The sequence below is a fragment of the Xiphophorus maculatus genome, chromosome 16 (assembly GCF_002775205.1).
Source record: "Xiphophorus maculatus strain JP 163 A chromosome 16, X_maculatus-5.0-male, whole genome shotgun sequence".
In the NCBI taxonomy this organism is placed as follows: Eukaryota; Metazoa; Chordata; class Actinopteri; order Cyprinodontiformes; family Poeciliidae; genus Xiphophorus; species Xiphophorus maculatus.
In genome coordinates, this window is record NC_036458.1 from 7,092,464 (window position 1) to 7,112,268 (window position 19,805).

The following is a 19,805-nucleotide window of genomic DNA, read 5'->3' on the forward strand; positions in this document are numbered from 1 at the left end:
AGAGCAGTGATTGCTCTGACAAAATTCAGAGCTGTGTACACACACAGCATTCTGAGCAGTGTAAGACAATGACTGAACATAAATACTCCAAACATTCCACCTAAAACAAAACAAACTGTAAAACAAAAGAACATCTCTTAAATAAAAATTTATGTTTAACAGGAATAGAGCAATGTGGCTACAAAGGGTCCTTTAGAAATGATTCAAAGAAAACCACAATAAACAACACAAGTTATGAGAAATGACAAATGTTAAGCAAGACTTATGTCTTACTGAAGAGGTCAATACAAATAACTTGAGATACCAAGTTGCTTTCTTGTTTTTTCTTGCGGTTGACACTTCACTAGCTTCAAAGCTGTGCAAAGAATAACATTTCTGAAAGGGATGCACACATTGTCCGACTTTTTCCTAAAGCTAAAGCAAGTTTCAAATGTGACATCCAGCACATCCTACCTGCTTTGTTGGGATTTTCTGCCACCCACGCAATTGTTATACCTCCGATCTCAGAGTCACTGAAGCGCAGAAGAAAGGTACCATTGGGTTTGGACATCAGCATATCTTGAGCCTGCTGCTTGTTCACAAAGCCCAGAATTGCTCTACAGAGAGAATGTTGTATACAAATACAAAGAAATAATTTCTGATTTAGCTCATTTTTGTTTTGTTAGTTGCCATGGGAAACATAAAAACAGAATGTATAAAAACATTTAGTGCCTTAGAAAGTGAAATAAAACATTCAAAATGAAATGAATGAAGTTCATGTAGTGTTTTATTTAATGTGTCTGATCAGCCACAATTTACAGCTAAACACTAACACTGAATCTACAGCTTCCTTACCCATCATTCCAGTGAGGCTTGAGATGCTTCTTTGTAAGTTCCATCACACCATCGAACCACTGCCAAAATGTGAAGTTCCTTCCTGGAAGGCTTTCCTGTGGACAGAAAATATGTTGGGGGCACAAATCTCCTGAAAGCCATGCAGGATTTAGTTTGACTGATTTTTTTTTTTTTCCACATTTCTCTAAATCAGCTCGGTTCACTTAAATGAAGATTAAATAGGGACAAGACTTTAACAAGTAATTTTTGATTAATACATATTACACAGATTTTAAAGCATTAAAAATTTTAACACATTATATACTGTATATATTTATATATATATATATATTTTTTTTTTTTTTTGTTGAAAATTGTTCCAGCCAAAATCTTTGTATTTGCGTGTTTAATTAATCTGACGCACAAGGCACGTCCACAAACAGCAGCAATGGACAACAAAATTGCTTCTCTTGGCTCATTGGGGCTTCATAAACCAATATTATGGGCCCCTGTAAAAAACTGCTGTTGCGTGTATATTGTGCAAAAAGGAGTCAGCCTGTCAAGGCTAAAAAAAGTTATCTCAAGGAGAGGCGTCCCCACATTTCTAAAGAAGTATTTTCTCAAAGAAGTTTCTGAAATACTTGAAAGCTGAATGGGCACAATAGCACTTTTTTATGGTTGAATTATGTAAATAATTGCTCAAAAACAAAAAATATGTTGTTGAGCTCACCTTTCTATTTATTCAACGATTTAGTAGCTAAAGGTGTTTTTAAATTGAAAATGTTGCTTTTTGTAGATGTATAATTTTCAATTAAAATGTTAATTGCAATTAATTAACTTGAGTTAAAATTTTTAATTGAGTCCCACCACCAATACATAATTTCCACTGTGTATGTGCGAATAGATATAGCTGTGTTCGTGTATGACCTTGATGCACTTTTTTCTAAAGGGCTGACGCATAATGGTTTGATCAGCCAATGAGAAAGATAGTGTATGGTGAATGGAGATCCATTTTCAGCCCATTTACTGTTTTAAGCCAGTAAATGGAGCCTCCGGCATTGTTCTATGTGGACAAACAAGACAATTAAGATGAAGACTTGACTGCCAATGAAGAATTCTCACTCAAGCTGACCACAGAAAAGAGCAGTGAGGATGCCACAAATGAAACAGGAAATATTTCTGTGTATGAATCTCTTACTGACAACGAAAGCTACCAAGAGAGCAAAGCTTGTGGTTGAAACACATTATGTACTATGAGTTGAGAGCTTTAAAACAAAAACAAATCTAAATAAAGTGATAAAACTCTGATGATAACAGATAAACTGAACACTATTTTTGAAAGCTGCATGTTTGCTCAGAGCATCACGAGGTAAGCGGACTGGTGCTAACCCTGTTAAACTGTGACCAGGTCATCGTCATGCTCCGGTAGTCATCAGGATTGTTGCTGGAGCTGCTGAAAGCTTTCTGAGCCAGGAAGACCAGGTTCTCCTCAGATAGCCCTCTGTTGCTCTGCACCTCTGCCTTGTACTTCATGTTGATGGCTTCACAAAGCTGAGGCCAAAGCACCTTATCTGGCACCAGAAAAGGCACTCGACCCTGATGGGAACAAAATGTAAAAAACTTTCGGTGACCTCGCTGACAAAAATGAACTTGCATTCACATAAGCAGCTTTTTGCTTATGACATTATGAATTGCGCCTTAATCAATGACTCAATGCCTAATTTCACAACTACATATACTATGTATTTGTGTTCCAGGTTCAAATGTTTGCATATTGGTTGCTTTAGTGCTACCAGGCATTTACAAGGTAAATATAGAAGTAATCAGCACAAACTGTGAAAAAGAAATTGCTCAAGTACATTGAAGTTTGCTTAAACAGCAACAACTCAAAAAAAGAATCTAAATGAGGAAAATTCCAATAAAGCCAAGAATAAACTAAGCACAAAACAGTAAAGATCAAGAACTTGTTTGTCTCTAAAGCCAAAACAGAGATTTTGAAAAGACTTCAAACCCAAAAGTAACTTCACCATATTTCAGACGCAAATATGAAGAGGAAACAAAGTCAAATTCCTTGAATTTGTGCACAAACTTAGCAAATAAGCTAAATCTGAAATTGAAAGGAATTGCTAAATTCTATTATGATATACAAGCTAACTACCAGCAGCAATGCAAGCAAATAAGACTAAAGCTGAATTTTTATTAACAGGATGTGTACACAACTATATGTGGGAAAGATGTTATGACCAAAAGGAAAGAAAAAAATTCTTACCCAACTTTTACTGCCTTTATTAAAAAGTTAAACACCAAGCTCTGTTACATTAATGTGCCACTTTATAACCTTAGTATTTACTTAGGTGGTAAATGTTTAAAAAGAAACTGCTTTTACAACTTACTTTCTATTAAAGTGTAAAGGACTGTACATGTGCCTCGTAAACAGAAAATTGTATTCTTACATTTGTATATCTCCACAAAATATTCTTGAAAACAAGCTTTCACATTGGTTATCACAGGCCTGACTAAAATAAATTTCTCTATTATTGTAGAGTACATGTATGTTTAAACTCTACTGGTCCTCAATGTAGAAACAATGTCTCAACTTTTTATTTTATGACTTAACTATTTAGTTTTTAAAAAATGTATTACTACCATTTTCAGGGTTGTGAGATTTGTCAGCTGTTTCATTTGGGTGTTAATTTTATAACTTTGAACTATTGTTCAAATAGTTTGTGTCTTGTTATAACAAGACACAAATGAAAGCCAAAAAAATAGAGTTTAGTCTTCTTTTCATCTAGATGTTTTGGATGAGTTAAAAATGCACAAGAATTTCAAAAATGCAACCACATCTACAGAAAATTTGGAAAGCAGACACACAATTCCACACAAACATTTTACTTACTGCCTCTGCAAACGCATTGTCCCACAATACAGTTGCTGTGGCATTATTGTCTTGACTACCATGAACTATCACCACAACAGGAAGTGATAATGTCTGTTCAGAGAAAAAAAAAAAACAATAACATTCAGTTGGCACATAAATGCAACCAAGATTGTGCACATACAGCAAAAATACATAGAAACGTATGCAAAGCGTATGTTTTAGCAGGAGCTTAGATTTTTTTGAGGATAAACAGATTTCCACAATTACAAAAAACAACTGATTCCAGTCTTTTCCTATAAAAGTTAATGTAACTCTATTGTTGACTTTTGTCTGTGTATAAGCTTACCTTAACTTGAAAGACAAGTTCATTACTTCCAACACTAAACTGAGACTCAAACAGGATGGTGAACTTCTCTTCTGTGACTGACTCTGCTCCACGTCTGTCCGATCGTTTGATCCTTTTCAAAGACTACAAAAAAGATAAATATGTTTATGCACAGTATAAACAGTAGGGAGATGCTAAATTACCTTTAAATATAAATAATCAATAAAGAGCAATGGGGATTAACCACAGCCAAGATCTTCAAGAAGCATCGGTTGCAGCCTATCAATCTGGGAACATTTTGTTTTTTCCCACCACAATATATATTTCAGACAGGAAACTGCAGCCCATTTGGACCAGAACTTCCCCTCACAAGATCAGTTTCTTTCACTCAACCATTAGACCATTGAACATGACTCTGGCATAAAACACCTCATCCACCTGCTACTCTGCACCTGTTTATATATTGTATATTTTTCATATTCATATTCTTTTTACATTTTTTTCACCATCATATCAAATCAATTTCCTAGCCTGTGAACTTGTTTACTGGCAATCACAGTAAAGTGATTCTGATTTGTACTTTTGTAAGTGTCAGAATAATAAAAAAAAAACAATTAAATATTAATTACAAAACATTGCTAGCCTGAATAAATTAGGTACCCTACATATGAGAAAGTATATCATATAAGATAAAATAAAAATCCAACTGAAAGAAAATCATTTTCACAAACCAAAGCTAGTAAGATTTTCTCAAGGATGAAAACTACAATGTCCATCCACATTATCCACCTTCTTCTGCTGTCAATAATATTTCCTCTTTTATTCGCAAACATGAGTTTTACCATTCCAAATAATGTTATTCTTTCAATGGGAAAATATATTAAGATCCACTTTATCCACAGATTCACAATTCATCCATGAATCTGAGGAGGTTCACGGATTCTCATGATTATACACTTTTCAGTACACAAAAATAATATAAATGGTTGAGTATTCAATGTAATATGTTTTGAAATCATGCATGTTCATACAGTTATTTTACCAGCCCAAGTAAATTACTTATTTTTACATCGCCACCAACAATTCAATAGTATTCATTTACTTTCCACGTAAAGCATGCATAAGTCCAGTGTGATATTTATTTAGTATCTATGAAGCTGTGCATGTTTAACAAGCATGTATCCACCCTTCATATATTGCATTACATTTGATGTGTTCTTTATTGATTTGGTATTGCATTGTGGCAGAAGCTTTTTCCCAGAGTTTGTCAGAAATGTCAGTTTAAAGGTTTTCTTTTCCAGGCATTCAGCCTCTTCTGTGAATGTCCAGATGATTGTGCTAATAGAAAACTGGATCACTTTGGGATAATACCCTTCGTGTGATCATTATTATTTATATACATTTTTCCAAAGGTGAAGAGTGAGGTTGGGTGTACAATATTTCAGACCAAGTTCAAATTCAGCTTTCAGCTCATCAAATGACATCCTGGTATTTGAATAGTATGAAAGCAAGCCCTGTATTCTTGGAAATCCTTTTGGACTCCATATTTTAAAAGCTATTTTTTCACAGCTATTTTTTCCCAACACAAACACAGACTGCTTCCTTGAACTTTCCAGCACTTTTTAGAAGCAACTTCACAAAAAAAGAAAAGAAAAGCATAGAGTCTCGTCCTGCTGTCCACACTGGAGTCCCACCTTCCTCCGTTTATTCTGTCTCAAGCGATTCTCCATTTGGGTGTTTATTTGATAACTTTTAACTTGAGTTTTGGATTTAATTCCAGTGCTTCCAGTTTCATCTCCTGCACATAAATACACCAGTGACATTCACTCATTAGTGTCACTTTTCTGCTGTATCATAGTCTCTATCGCCGTTAGAATTACAAAGCATTCAAATGAGAATCTTTATCATTGAAGTTTTCTGCTCCCTGCCTTTTCATAGCTCCTGGAATGCAGGTTGCTTAGATGATTTTTCTCTTGATCCACTTCACTTTTCAAACCTTACCATGTCAAATTTGAGACTTTGAAATTGGATTTTGTTCAGACCGAGGGATTTTTAGTCCAATTTAAAGTTACACATGTAGAGCCGCGTGAGACACGTGGACAGTCCCATAATTGGACATTCAAGACATTTTGAAATCAATTAAAAAGTTGATCCAGATTTACCGTTAAAAAGTTGTTCATAAGTGGAAAACATTTAAGACATCTTTCAATCTTACTTAGCGGGCAAGTGAGAGACTGACAAAGTCATGATGACTACTCCAAATTCTAGCTACCAAATATGGTTGAGTTGTATTTTTGAATATTTAAGGTAAATAAAAAAAATGTAAACACAAGATTATTTTTAGCATTTCTCAATTTAGACCGAACTACCTAGTATTTTGTACATCCACCTGGTTCCACGAAAACTGTTTTCACATGTTAGGGCACGGCACCGTAGGGTGTGTGGATTAAGGGTGGGGCAGCCGTTTGTCCTGACACTGACCTGAGAAGGTTAGGAGCTGTGTAAATAAATGGATCTGTTTTGCATATCTTTCATCAATATATTAGTTTCTCTACTTTAATTCTATGATTCAACATGTCTAAAAGAAATAACATTCATTTTTAGAATTCAATGTCAGGGTAGAATTAAACTCCTTGAGATGCAGAATAACATGCTTTCACTTTCTGGTGACCTTCAAAGCAGCACAAAACCAGATTTGAAGACAATAGAATCTCAGAGGTTTACCAAACAATTCCTTCGATCTCATGCTTTGTGTTTGTGTTTTGTCATGCACCATCAGCTGTGGGACCTTACATAGAAAGGTGTGTGTTTTCCAGATCAAGTCCAATCAACAGAATTTATCACAAGGAGTAAGCTGTGGTAACAACAAATAAATTACAACCACAGCGTTGTGAATGATACCCGGATGCACTGTATGCAAGAAAAAACTCCCCCACTCACCATGTTTCTGAAGTGAGCGCTGAGAGTGCCTGTAGTCTGGTGGTACTCCATCACACAGTTATTGTTAAGAATTTCTCCACTGCTCTCACTGGAACAAAAAGACAATTAGTGAGTAAATTGACTCTTCTGTCGAATCTGATGGACTCGTGTGCTAAGAATTGCATTGCTTCTAATCTTCCACCCCTCTGGCTTCTTAGAATGACGTTTTTCCTGTATAATTGGAATATGTAGCTATCACCAAGACCATCTTATCTACTTTGGACCAGTGAACAAACGTCTTTGAGCATGTTGTTTACAACAGATGATACAGACCAGATGATGATTCAACTGTTTAATGGATTCCCCATTTTTGCCACTAGCTGCCAAGCTGACCAGGTGATGTGGAGGATTTCTTTAAGTTAGGATGAATGTGGAGTGAGACTGTGAAAGAGGTTAAAAATGGATTCTGTATCTACACCACAGATTCCTCTGAGCGACTGTTCAGGCTCCAGGCATGTCTCAATGCTTAGCTGTGAAAAGAGGCTTCAACAGAAATATCGTTCTCAACAAGCTCTCATTTATTGATCTCTGTGGGAAACGTCTTGCATAGCCTCGAGAAACTCCACATGTGATCTGTGTTATCTCTGATTTATAATTACCAAATAAATAACACACAGCAATGTTTTTTATGTTTTTAAATTTGCATTGGCAGAGAAAAAGAGCGCTGTAAACTTACTTCCTTGTGTTTTCATTTTTCAGCAATGCCTTGGCTTGCTGCTCGCTAATTATGGTTGCTTTGACCTGTGGAGGGTTCATGTGAACGTTCAGTTTCCCTCCCACTAGGAGGCGTACTGTGGCAGCAAACTTGGTTTGGGTCTTCAGAACCTGGGGTGGCTGTTTCTCAATGATGAAGGTGCTGTAAACACAGAATAGAAGGTCACACAAGGAGGTAAAAGCAGAACTAACCGGTGTTTATTTATGTGGTCACCTGTAATACAGCCATGTATTATACACCATGTTAAAATGAAATTTTATAGAGTTTAGAACATATTTCTGCTTCCAATACAATGAATTCTGCATATTTTTGACTACTTAGTTGGATGTTCAAAAACTATGAATGTTTAATCTTGTTATTTTTTTCTTTTGCCTTTTATGGGCATCAGTATTATATATTTTTCAGGCATATAGTGCCATATTATAGCACAATCAAGTAACTATGTTACCTTCAATTGAGATAAAAATGCTCTCTATATCAAACATGACTAAAAAGAATTTGACTTTACAACGTAACACCTTGAAATTGGGCCTCTGTCTTGTTTTCTTGACCCCTCCAGGGGGTCTTTTGTGAGCTCTATTGTCCCTTATATGAAAATAGGCTGACAGGAAAGGGGGAAGACATGTGGCAAATATTGTCGGGTCCGGGAGTCGAACCTGCGACAGCCGCGTCGAGGACTCAAGGCCACCAACATGGGTCGCGCTATCCCCTACGCCACCACGGCACGCCCCGGCCTCTGTCTTTTTAAGAAGCTCCTGCTCTTTCTGACACTTTGTCTTCAGCACTTCATCCCAGCAATGCTTCTCCATTAAGCTTTCAACAATGTTTTTATCAGTGTTGCACTGAAAAGTAGCTCATAAACTGTCAAGGAAAAGGCTGCGCTCGGTTCCCCCAAGTATTTAAGCACCTTGAATGGATGTCACAGGATTCTTCAAACATGCATGAATGAATCAAAGCAACATTCCAGGTATGTTTTTGATGGCGGAATAACGGAATAATATGATGTAAAGAAATAAGTCAATTTTATGTAACACTGCCTCTTTAAAAATGTCTTCCACAGCAGCTGTAATTATTCATTTGAATCCCAATTTCAATTATCTATGTAATTCTAATAATAAAGTTTATCCATGGCCACCTGCATATCTTCATTCTATACAAGTTTTGTTTAAATAAGTTTTTTAAAATCCTCCTCCTTTCATTCAGTCATGCAGGCAAATCTTAATATCTCTGGTTTAATAATAAAACACAATTGTAGTTTCCTTTAAGCAGGTTTAAACCTTTAAATGACCGTGGGCACAACAATGCGAATTAAAGGTAGGTCACGCTAAAAATACCGCTTCGGTTGAAATATTCTTTTGAAATATTTCTGTCAACATTATTCATTTATGTAGTAACACACAAACACGTAAAGCAAAAAGGCAGACAGAATACAATACAACCAACAGCATAATCCTGCAGGCCCAGAGGGAGTGTGAGTAAAATTATTATGTTGTTATGAGACTCAAAGGCTTCTGATGTGCAGCTGAGGTGAGTGGCATTGGGAACACAGTTCTCTCCTTTTGACAGTGTGAAACCTCAGAAGACTTTAAGAGACTCTAAAGAGGATGTTGCCCAAGAAACAATGCATTACTGTCTGGTCACAGGCTTGTCTGTAGCCTGTCATAAATTGCTGTGACAATGACACGACTTCTCTGTGTGTTATCAGTACCTGTGGGGACTATCTTATGAGGCAGCGTGAGAGGGTGCTGTCAAAAACTTTAGCGCACTCCTGCTCAGATATGGTGAAAGGCGAAAAGCATCCTGGCAGATGGGCCTTTGGGGACTACAATAATGGACTGAAACAAGTTGCATGTGCCCTTTCTTTCACAATGTCTGCTTCATGTCTCAGTAGACCTCTTTAGGTGGGTTCATCTTCCATCCTCTATCTCAAGCTACTCTAATGGACCAGTGATGACTCTTTCAGACTGCAACAACACTGTTCAAGTACGATGTATAATGATAAGAAAAAAACATTTACAGTGCTGTGAAAAGCTGCTTTCCTTATTACAGATTACTTCTGTTTTTTGCTATTTTTGTGACACTTAAATATGTCAGGCCATTAAACCAGTTTTTATGTCAGACAAAGAAGCAGACATGTCCAAGTAGAAAAAGAAGATTTTAAATGATGATTTCCAGTCCAAACCGACCTGGCCGTGAGTGAAAATATAATAACCTCCTTCGCTAAAACATTTCAAAGCTGGATTTAACTTTTGGTAGCCACAGCCTGGCAGAGTCAGGAAATCAATTAAACAGAACCTGCTTGATTACATGAAGTAGGCTAAATAAAGAGAGACATCAAAAAGGCAAATATCCAAGCTAAATAAATTCAACAACAGACGAAAAACAAAAGGTGGAAAGAGGGAAAAGAATATTTCCTGCTCTAGCAGACAACAGTGAAAGTAATTTTCCACAAAATGGAAAAAGCATGGGACAGTGACAGATATTCCTTGGAGTGGCTGTCCAAGGACTGGTTTCAAGAGTTCACTGATGACTTATCCAGGAGGTCATAAAAGACCCAGAACAACATCTAAAGCAGTTTAATCAGCTAAGGCCAGTGTTTAGGATCTGACATTAACAAAACAAAACTGGGGAAACTTTGGCTTCCATGAGAAAATTCTAAGGCCAAAACCTCTGGTGATCAAAACGAAACCACAAGGACTTCTCTCACATTTGCAAAAAATCTAATAAAATCCCTAAATGATCCCCAAGACTTTTCTATGATTCCACAAACTGATTGTGGACTGACAAGACATGAGAAAAACATATTGAAGGTGTGTGTCCAGTTACATACAAATATTTTGGTGATAGAGGTCTGTGACTGATATGCAACCTGGACAACTTAGTGTAATTTAATTCTGTTGAGAAAAAAATGTCACACCATTTCAGTGTGTGACCTTAAAATCAAGATCACAGAGTTTACGCAATTCCATCCAAGAATAACAAAAAAAAACTACTTCAAATGTGGGTAAATAAAAAAAAAATCTGCAAAGAAGAGTGGGCCAAAATTCCAACACAACAAAATAAAGACAAACACTTGATGGCCGTCTAGGGAGAAACTACTGGCTATTAGTTTCAGGAAGGAACAACTTCATCAGATGGGGCCACTTAGTCATTTAAATAATTAAAATCCACCTGTTGTATTTACTCATCTTATCTTTGTTTGTTGTCAGAATGCTAAAATTACAGAAAAGCAATCACAGAAGAAATTTGTATGGGGGCAAATACTTAGAGGAAGTTTAAAAGCTCACACACCTGGTGACCAAAGCTGAGATGATATCCGTGATAGTGCTGTTGAGTTCATTGAGTAGCTCTTCGATAGGTCCTGGAATGGGCAGCTGTTGCCTAAGGTGCTCTGCCCTCCGAATCTGCTGCCTGTTTTGCCAAATAGTCTCAGCGAGCTTCTCACACCTGACATAAAAACATGCACACAAAAAATCCGCACATTAGAAATATGTCTATTAATATTTTTTAAATCACAACCGAAATATGTGCTTAAATTCTGCTTCATAAAATGAGCTTAAAGTATATAGAAAGCTTTTTCAGCATAAAATAAAGAGTAAGTAAACAATAAGAATATCAAAGATTCCAAAGGCAATGAGTAGGAAACAGCAGTCTGTGTATACGTAAGCATTTCTCTTATTAAAAGCTTCAGATAAACCCACAAGAAGCCTGCTGGAGCCTAATAAACTCATAATTTCATGCTGTGTGAGGAGTTCTAGTGGCTGTGTTCTCAGCAGGAGATGGAAAAAACCCCACCAGGACTGAAGGATGTCCAAGCCCCCCTCCGGCGGGCCCCCATTGCCTGCCAGCTGTTGCCGTCTCTTCCACTGGATCAACTCGTCATCCAGAATGATTGTCTGCTGCTTTCGCAACAGCTGCAGTGTTTTCTGGTGCTTCTCTGCCAGGTCCTGCAGAGAAAACGGTCAAAACAAGTGCAAACTATCACAATACAATTTTAGTGATCATAGCGATGGACTGTGAGCACTAAAATTTAGTAGCATTTGCAAAAAAAAAAATAATCAAAATCACATGCTTTACAAATGTGTTACCAAAACAAACAACATGAAGTGTTTTTACTGAGGTTTCTCACCAGGCGGTATTTCTGTAGTGTGTTGGCTTCTCTTGTCAGCCATGCCTCCACAGTAGCTCTCTTGCTGAGAAGGGCAGGCTCCCTTAGCTGCCGGTCAGAAGGGGGCAGAGTGGCAAGGCTGGACAGCTGAGCTGTAGAGGGTGTGGACAAGTTAAAGACTGATCAAAACAGAGGAGGTAGAAAGTCTTTAACTTGTGCAAATACTGAATATGTTTTACCCTCTGGCCCATAATAGTTAACTCAAAAGAAATCCCTTTAGGGTAGTACAGACTTTAAAAACTTCCATTGTGTGCTGACTCTTGTAGAAGAAGAAAAAAGAAAAAGCTGTTATGAAATATGTTATGAAAACTTTTTTTTTACCCCCCTCACTGTCTGGCATTAAAAAACCTAAATGTTTCCAATCTTTATCAATTTAGAATTATGGAAAGTAGATCTATTTACAAAAAGGTTAAATTAATAATATATATGTTTTTACTGACATACATGCATTCTATTTAATTCAATTATTTGCTAATTATTTTATCTGATTATCAAAGTGCCCAACAGTCCTTCACGGTTGAGACACTATTCTCAGGCAGCAAACATAATCAATTTTCCTTCTATAAAAATGGTTATTATTGATAACAAACTTCACTTTTATCAGACAAGAGGAAATGTGACTGAAAGTTAAAGAGCTTCTGCAAACTGAATTTGTATACTGCTTCTGGGGTAATGGCTTCTTTGTTACCTGAGCGGCCTTTCAAGCCATGTTGGTACAGGACTTGCTTTAACCTGGACTTGGTGCAGCAGTAGATCAGGTGCCCCACATATGGAGGCTATTAGTCTTTGCTGAAGCAGTCGATGGTTTCCATTTCAGAGCTGAGGACCTTTGCTACATGTCTACCTCTCTTCTCTCTTTTCCCATTTCCTGTCTGGTTATTTTGAAATGAAGGCCACTAGTGCGACAGTTGCTTACTAAAACGTGACATCATCATCTGGGTTTTTCCATCTTGTTTAAATGCATAGGAATCTCTGTGTATGCACACTGCTGCTGATTTTGAACAAATGCATTCTGGCATTCAGCAAACAGAACCAATTTTAGTAATCCAAACTGACCAAAACAGGACGCACTTCAATTAACCAAATGTTTATAAAAGCCACACACCACGCCACCTAAACATGTTTCACCTTTATAGATGTCTTTACTAATTACCCACCCTGTAGCTGCTCATTGCAAATGTTAGTAAGTCAAATAATTAATTTAGAGCAACAGCAAGATTGACATGCGTGCCCTCCGGTCTCACCCTGAATGCGAAGGCTTTCTTGGTACTGGATGATAAAGTACTCCTGGTTGTGCTGGAGCTTGCGAAGGTCATTCTCAGTGTCTTGTGTGAGTAGGCGAAGCTCCTCAAAGACTTGGTTGATCTGCTGGTACTTCTGAGACATGCTGTCCATCATCCCACCCACCGGAGAGCTTGACTAAATAAAATGTGAAAAACGTAGAGATGGAGGAATGAGAAAGACAAACATATGTCCACGTGGAAGACTGGATCGTTTATTTGGATTGCTAATACAAATGGGTAGCCACTGGTGAGCTGTTATTTTAGAGGCCTCAGGGTGGGATGCTGGCTGCTTTATGTTGCTGTTAGTGTATTTGACGACAAACTCCCCAGCGACTGAAAGCAAATACTGTGGAGACACAGAAAGCCGACATGGAAAAAAAAAAAGGATGTGGGCTCACTGGTAGACTATGAGTGCACCATGGTGCCATGAAGGTTCAGGCTAAACAGCATGAAATTAATTCGGTCAAAGTCAATTTCGCAAATAGAAAAAAACATGTTGTGACTGAAAATCAATTCAGAACAGGACTTAGTGGGAGTCAGATGTTTCACGCACTGCTGGTTTCAGGGTTTTAGAACTCAGGGCCATTGTGTAAACTGAAAAAGCAGCAGTTCATATGGCATTAAAATGGAGTCAGCTATAAAACTGAAAAGACCCTAATGTGCTAATGAATCACTTTTACAACAACGTAATAAACGGGCTAACATTTGGTGGACAAACAACAGAAAAAGAGAGCCGTTTTCCAATTACCCAATTTCTGGACCATTATGTAATTTAGGCTTCACTTAGTAATGTTAGACTTGATCCAGGATTTGGCATTATCATTGGATGGGTGTGTGTTGGCGCGCGCGTGTGTGTGTGTGTGTGTGCAGGCGACATACTGCAAATGCCACCTGCATCAAACCTACATTTGTAGCCTCTCTGATGAGCCTCTGCTCTGTGTAGAGGATGTGTTTGATACACCGAACCAGCTCCAGAGGACAGCGGTCATACGTGCTCTGAAAGAAAAGGAGAGCATGAACCATGTTAAGACCAATTTAGTATCGTCAGAGAAGCTTGTTAAGATCTGGAGTGAATGCTGGAGACATGCTAAAATCAATTAGCACACCTCAGTGACGGAAATCACAACTTTCCATAAAGATAAGAGAATACTGTGATACTTTCATGGTGATGAATAATTTGTGAAATTGCATTTTTTTAAACTTAAAATAAACATCTAAAAGTAAACAGACTAAAATCTACTGTATTAAATATGAGCACAGCGTCACGGTTAATAAGTTATTCCATCTGTATTTCCATGCCAGATTTCAGGCTTGGGAAGAAGCTAGTCACAGGAATATTTCTGTGAGCAGGGAGTTTGATCATAAATAGCAGTGTTGGTTGGTTACCGTAGCTGACTTGGGCTGTTCTCTTGTTTTCCTCCATGCGGATACAACCTGTTCTCAAAACACTCACCGTGTTGTGTGCTCTTTCTAAGAAACACTACAAGAAAGGAAACGGAGCTGAACACTTGTGCCTTCTAAACATCTATCCTGTTTCAATGTAAGCAACTCTAATATTTTGCTGAAAACATAACCTGGCACCTTGTTGACTTCATTTTTTTTTACTCACAGGAGATCACATATATTTTCATTAACTAAAACAATTTTAAAATTAAAATAATAATAATAATAATAACAATAATAATATATCAATAATAATAATAATAATAATAATAATAATGGTATATTATTATTAATAATAACATTATTATTATTATTATTAGTTCATTGGGGCCTGCCATGCAAAGCAATGGCAGGAACCTATTACTCTACACCCAACAAGGCGTCTCTTTATTCTTTATTGGGGCCTGCCATGCAAAGCAATGGCAGGAACCTATTACTATTGTCGGAGAGAAGCGTCTCTTTAAGTATTATTGGGGCCTGCCATGCAAAGCAATGGCAGGAACCTATTACTCTACACCCAACAAGCGTCTCTTTATTATTGGGGCCTGCCATGCAAAGCAATGGCAGGAACCTATTACTATTGTCGGAGAGAAGCGTCTCTTTAATTGGGGCCTGCCATGCAAAGCAATGGCAGGAACCTATTACTATTGTCGGAGAGAAGCGTCTCTTTAATATTATTATTATTGGGGCCTGCCATGCAAAGCAATGGCAGGAACCTATTGCTATTGTCGGAGAAAGTGTTTCTTTATTGGGGCCTGCCATGCAAAGCAATGGCAGGAACCTATTACTATTGTCGGAGAGAAGCGTCTCTTTAATATTCTTTATTCTTCCGTAACCGTTAATGCGGCTCATACCGCTGGGTGCACACCTACAAATGAGGTATCAAAACGTGCAGAAAATTCACGCCATTGGAGCTATTATTTTTGGTGGGATTTGGGCTTAACGTGGCGACATAATTCGCAAAAAAGTGCGAAAAAAACCCCATTATAACTCAATGGGAAAAATCCTAGAAATACCCTATTTTTGAGGATTTGCTGTGTCGTCACAAATTCACCTAGAAATGCCATTCAAATTTCATTTTGTAGATACGTCTGTGATCTCTTCGAAAGTGAAGACGGCTCGTCGATACCAGTTACGGTTTGTCCACAATTTGCCTCTAAGCGACCCAAACTTTCTCATTTTTGCTCAAGTTAGAGTGCGTTTCTGGCTGCTTAGAGTGAGAGATGAAGACAACTTTTTCAACCCAAATCATTTTTGAAATCGCCATCACACCCACAAATATCGCACGATTAGTATCAAAATCGGTCCTGACATTGATACGCCTGTCTGCTCCGGTAAAATGTTTTCGAAATTTATCTAGACCGTACGGTTTTCTGTCACGGTGCTTCAGAGCAAAGTCATGCGACAGGATTTTCTGAGGCTGTCTGAGGCTCTCTCCCATGTATTTGAATAGAATTTCAGATCTGGGCACAACATTTCTTTCTCTCATCGCTGTAAATGTTCTGAGTGAGGTACAGATATGAATCTCGGGACTATCGCAGAAGACACATTGAACTGTCATACGCTGCAAACGCTTTTCGAATATGTATTACGGTTCCCGAACAAGAAGGATTTGTTTCCAATGCTTTTTTGTCAGTAAAATGTGTTTGCTCAAACACACAGTGTGTTTGAGAGCTCAGCGCTCAGAGCTCACACCTGCTGAGACCATTATTTACCATAGCAACGGAACTCAAGAGGCTATTGGCTGCTGATTTGGACTACAGATACGCATCGCTGTAGTTCTATCTATCCTCAGTTGAAACAGATCAGGACTGAGAACTGGCCTTTAGAACTACCTGCTGCTATGGGCTGTATATAACTGATTGAACTCAGTAACTGTTACACATGGGATTAGTTTGGAACTTTAAAATTAAGCATACTGAAAATTTCAAAATAAAAGCCTTGAATATTTTACATGACGTAATTGCTCTTTTTGGCCGTATATGACTTTTTCATCCAAAGCAATGTTACACATGGGATTAGTTTGGAACTTTAAAATGGAGCATAATAATAATTTCAAAATAAAAGCCTTGAATATTTTACATGACGTAATTGCTCTTATTGGCCGTATATGACTTTTTCATCCAAAGCAATGTTACACATGGGATTAGTTCGGAACTTTAAAATGGAGAATAATAATAATTTCAAAATAAAAGCCTTGAATATTTTTACATAATGTAATTGCTTTTTTTGGCCGTATATGACGTTTTCATCCAAAGCACTGTTACACATGGGATTAGTTTTGAACTTTAAAATGAAGCTTAACAAAAATTTCAAAATAAAAGCCTTGAATATTTTTACATCATGTAATTGCTCTTTTGAGCTTTATTTGACTTTTTCATCCAAAGCAATGTTACACATGGGATTAGTTCGGAACTTTAAAATGGAGCATAATAATAATTTCAAAATAAAAGCCTTGAATATTTTTACATCAGGTAATTGCGCTTTTTGGCTTTATGTGACTTTTTTATCCAAAGCACTGTTACACAATGGAATAGTTTGGCCCTCTGAAATGAAGCATACTGAAAATTTCAAAATAAAAGCCTTGAATATTTTTACGTCATGTAATTGCTCTTTTTGGCCGTATATGACTTTTTCATCCAAAGCACTGTTACACATGGGATTTGTTCGGAACTTTAAAATGGAGCATAATAATAATTTCAAAATAAAAGCCTTGAATATTTTTACATCAGGTAATTGCGCTTTTTGGCTTTATGTGACTTCTTCATCCAAAGCACTGTTACACATGGGATTAGTTCGGAACTTTAAAATGGAGCATAATAATAATTTCAAAATAAAAGCCTTGCATATTTTTACATCAGGTAATTGCGCTTTTTGGCTTTATGTGACTTTTTTATCCAAAGCACTGTTACACATGGGATTCGTTCGGAACTTTAAAATGGAGCATACTGAAAATTTCAAAATAAAAGCCTTGAATATTTTTACATCATGCAATTGCTGTTTTTGGCTTTGTATGACTTTTTCATCCAAAGCACTGTTACACATGGTATTAGTTCGGAACTTTAAAATGAAGTTTAACAAAACTTCCAAAATAAAAGCTTTGACAAAAATTTTAAATCGTACTGAATGGTGCACGTCCGCCTCGCTTAACGTTCTTGCGGTTCTCCGCGTGCCACTGCTTACGTCGCGGCGATGCCGATTTGTGGCGTGACGACGCCGGGCCCGAACCCCACGGGCGCGCCTTGGCAGGCCCCGGCTAAATTTCTTCCGAAATTTTCTAGTTGGGGCCTGCCATGCAAAGCAATGGCAGGAACCTATTACTATTGTCGGAGAGAAGCGTCTCTTTAATATTCTTTATTCTTCCGTAACCGTTAATGCGGCTCATACCGCTGGGTGCACACCTACAAATGAGGTATCAAAACGTGCAGAAAATTCACGCCATTGGAGCTATTATTTTTGGTGGGATTTGGGCTTAACGTGGCGACATAATTCGCAAAAAACTGCGAAAAAAACCCCATTATAACTCAATGGGAAAAATCCTAGAAATACCCTATTTTTGAGGATTTGCTGTGTCGTCACAAATTCACCTAGAAATGCCATTCAAATTTCATTTTGTAGATACGTCTGTGATCTCTTCGAAAGTGAAGACGGCTCGTCGATACCAGTTACGGTTTGTCCACAATTTGCCTCTAAGCGACCCAAACTTTCTCATTTTTGCTGAAATTACAGTGACAGCCCATCTCGGTTCATATCTGGGCACAACATTTCTTTCTCTCATCACTGTAAATGTTCTGAGTGAGGTACAGATATGAATCTCGGGACTATCGCAGAAGACACATTGAACTGTCATACGCTCGAAACGCTTTTCGAATATGTATTACGGTTCCCGAACAAGAAGGATTTGTTTCCAATGCTTTTTTTCAGTAAAGTGTGTTTGCTCAAACACACTTGTGTGTTTGAGAGCTCACAGCTCAGAGCTCACACCTGCTGAGACCATTATTTGCCATAGCAACGGAACTCAAGAGGCTATTGGCTGCTGGTTAGGACTACGAATACGCATCACTGTAGTTCTATCTATCCTCAGTTGAAACAGATCAGGACTGAGAACTGGCCTTTAGAACTACTGCTGCTATGGGCTGTATATAACTGATTTAACTCAGTAACTGTTACACATGGGATTAGTTTGGAACTTTAAAATGGAGCATAATAATAATTTCAAAATAAAAGCCTTGAATATTTTTACATCAGGTAATTGCTTTTTTTGGCCGTATATGACTTTTTCATCCAAAGCAATGTTACACATGGGATTAGTTTGGAACTTTAAAATGGAGAATAATAATTTCAAAATAAAAGCCTTGAATATTTTTACATCAGGTAATTGCTGTTTTTGGCTTTATTTGACGTTTTCATCCAAAGCACTGTTACACATGGGATTACTTTGGAACTTTAAAATGGAGAATAATAATAATTTCAAAATAAAAGCCTTGAATATTTTTACATCAGGTAATTGCTGTTTTTGGCTTTATATGACTTTTTCATCCAAAGCACTGTTACACATGGGATTAGTTTGGAACTTTAAAATGGAGCATAATAATAATTTCAAAATAAAAGCCTTGAATATTTTTACATCAGGTAATTGCTCTTTTTGGCTTTATTTGACTTTTTCATCCAAAGCACTGTTACACGTGGTATTAGTTTGGCCCTTTGAAATGAAGCATTCTGAAAATTTCAAAATAAAAGCCTTGAATAATTTTACATGACGTAATTCCTCTTATTGGCCGTATATGACTTTTTCATCCAAAGCAATGTTACACATGGGATTAGTTCGGAACTTTAAAATGGAGCATAATAATAATTTCAAAATAAAAGCCTTGAATATTTTTACATAATGTAATTGCTTTTTTTGGCCGTATATGACGTTTTCATCCAAAGCACTGTTACACATGGGATTAGTTTTGAACTTTAAAATGAAGCTTAACAAAAATTTCAAAATAAAAGCCTTGAATATTTTTACATCATGTAATTGCTCTTTTGAGCTTTATTTGACTTTTTCATCCAAAGCAATGTTACACATGGGATTAGTTCGGAACTTTAAAATGGAGCATAATAATAATTTCAAAATAAAAGCCTTGAATATTTTTACATCAGGTAATTGCTTTTTTTGGCCGTATATGACTTTTTCATCCAAAGCAATGTTACAC

The 19,805-nt window shown here is 37.1% G+C and overlaps 1 protein-coding gene across 1 annotated transcript in view; it reads right to left on the reverse strand.

Annotated features, from left to right (window-relative positions):
• LOC102226876 (signal transducer and activator of transcription 5B-like) overlaps positions 1-19,805 on the reverse strand; it is an 83,477-nt gene that overhangs the window by 5,503 nt on the left and 58,169 nt on the right. The window contains exons 4-15 of the mRNA XM_023349129.1: positions 14,068-14,157; positions 13,123-13,297; positions 11,840-11,970; positions 11,506-11,657; positions 11,002-11,157; positions 7,672-7,851; positions 6,957-7,044; positions 4,038-4,160; positions 3,710-3,802; positions 2,203-2,409; positions 835-929; positions 454-596 (exon numbers count right to left, since the gene is read on the reverse strand). Of these exons, the coding sequence (XP_023204897.1) occupies positions 454-596; positions 835-929; positions 2,203-2,409; positions 3,710-3,802; positions 4,038-4,160; positions 6,957-7,044; positions 7,672-7,851; positions 11,002-11,157; positions 11,506-11,657; positions 11,840-11,970; positions 13,123-13,297; positions 14,068-14,157 (1,633 nt within the window). The remainder of the gene's footprint in view (positions 1-453; positions 597-834; positions 930-2,202; positions 2,410-3,709; positions 3,803-4,037; positions 4,161-6,956; positions 7,045-7,671; positions 7,852-11,001; positions 11,158-11,505; positions 11,658-11,839; positions 11,971-13,122; positions 13,298-14,067; positions 14,158-19,805) is intronic.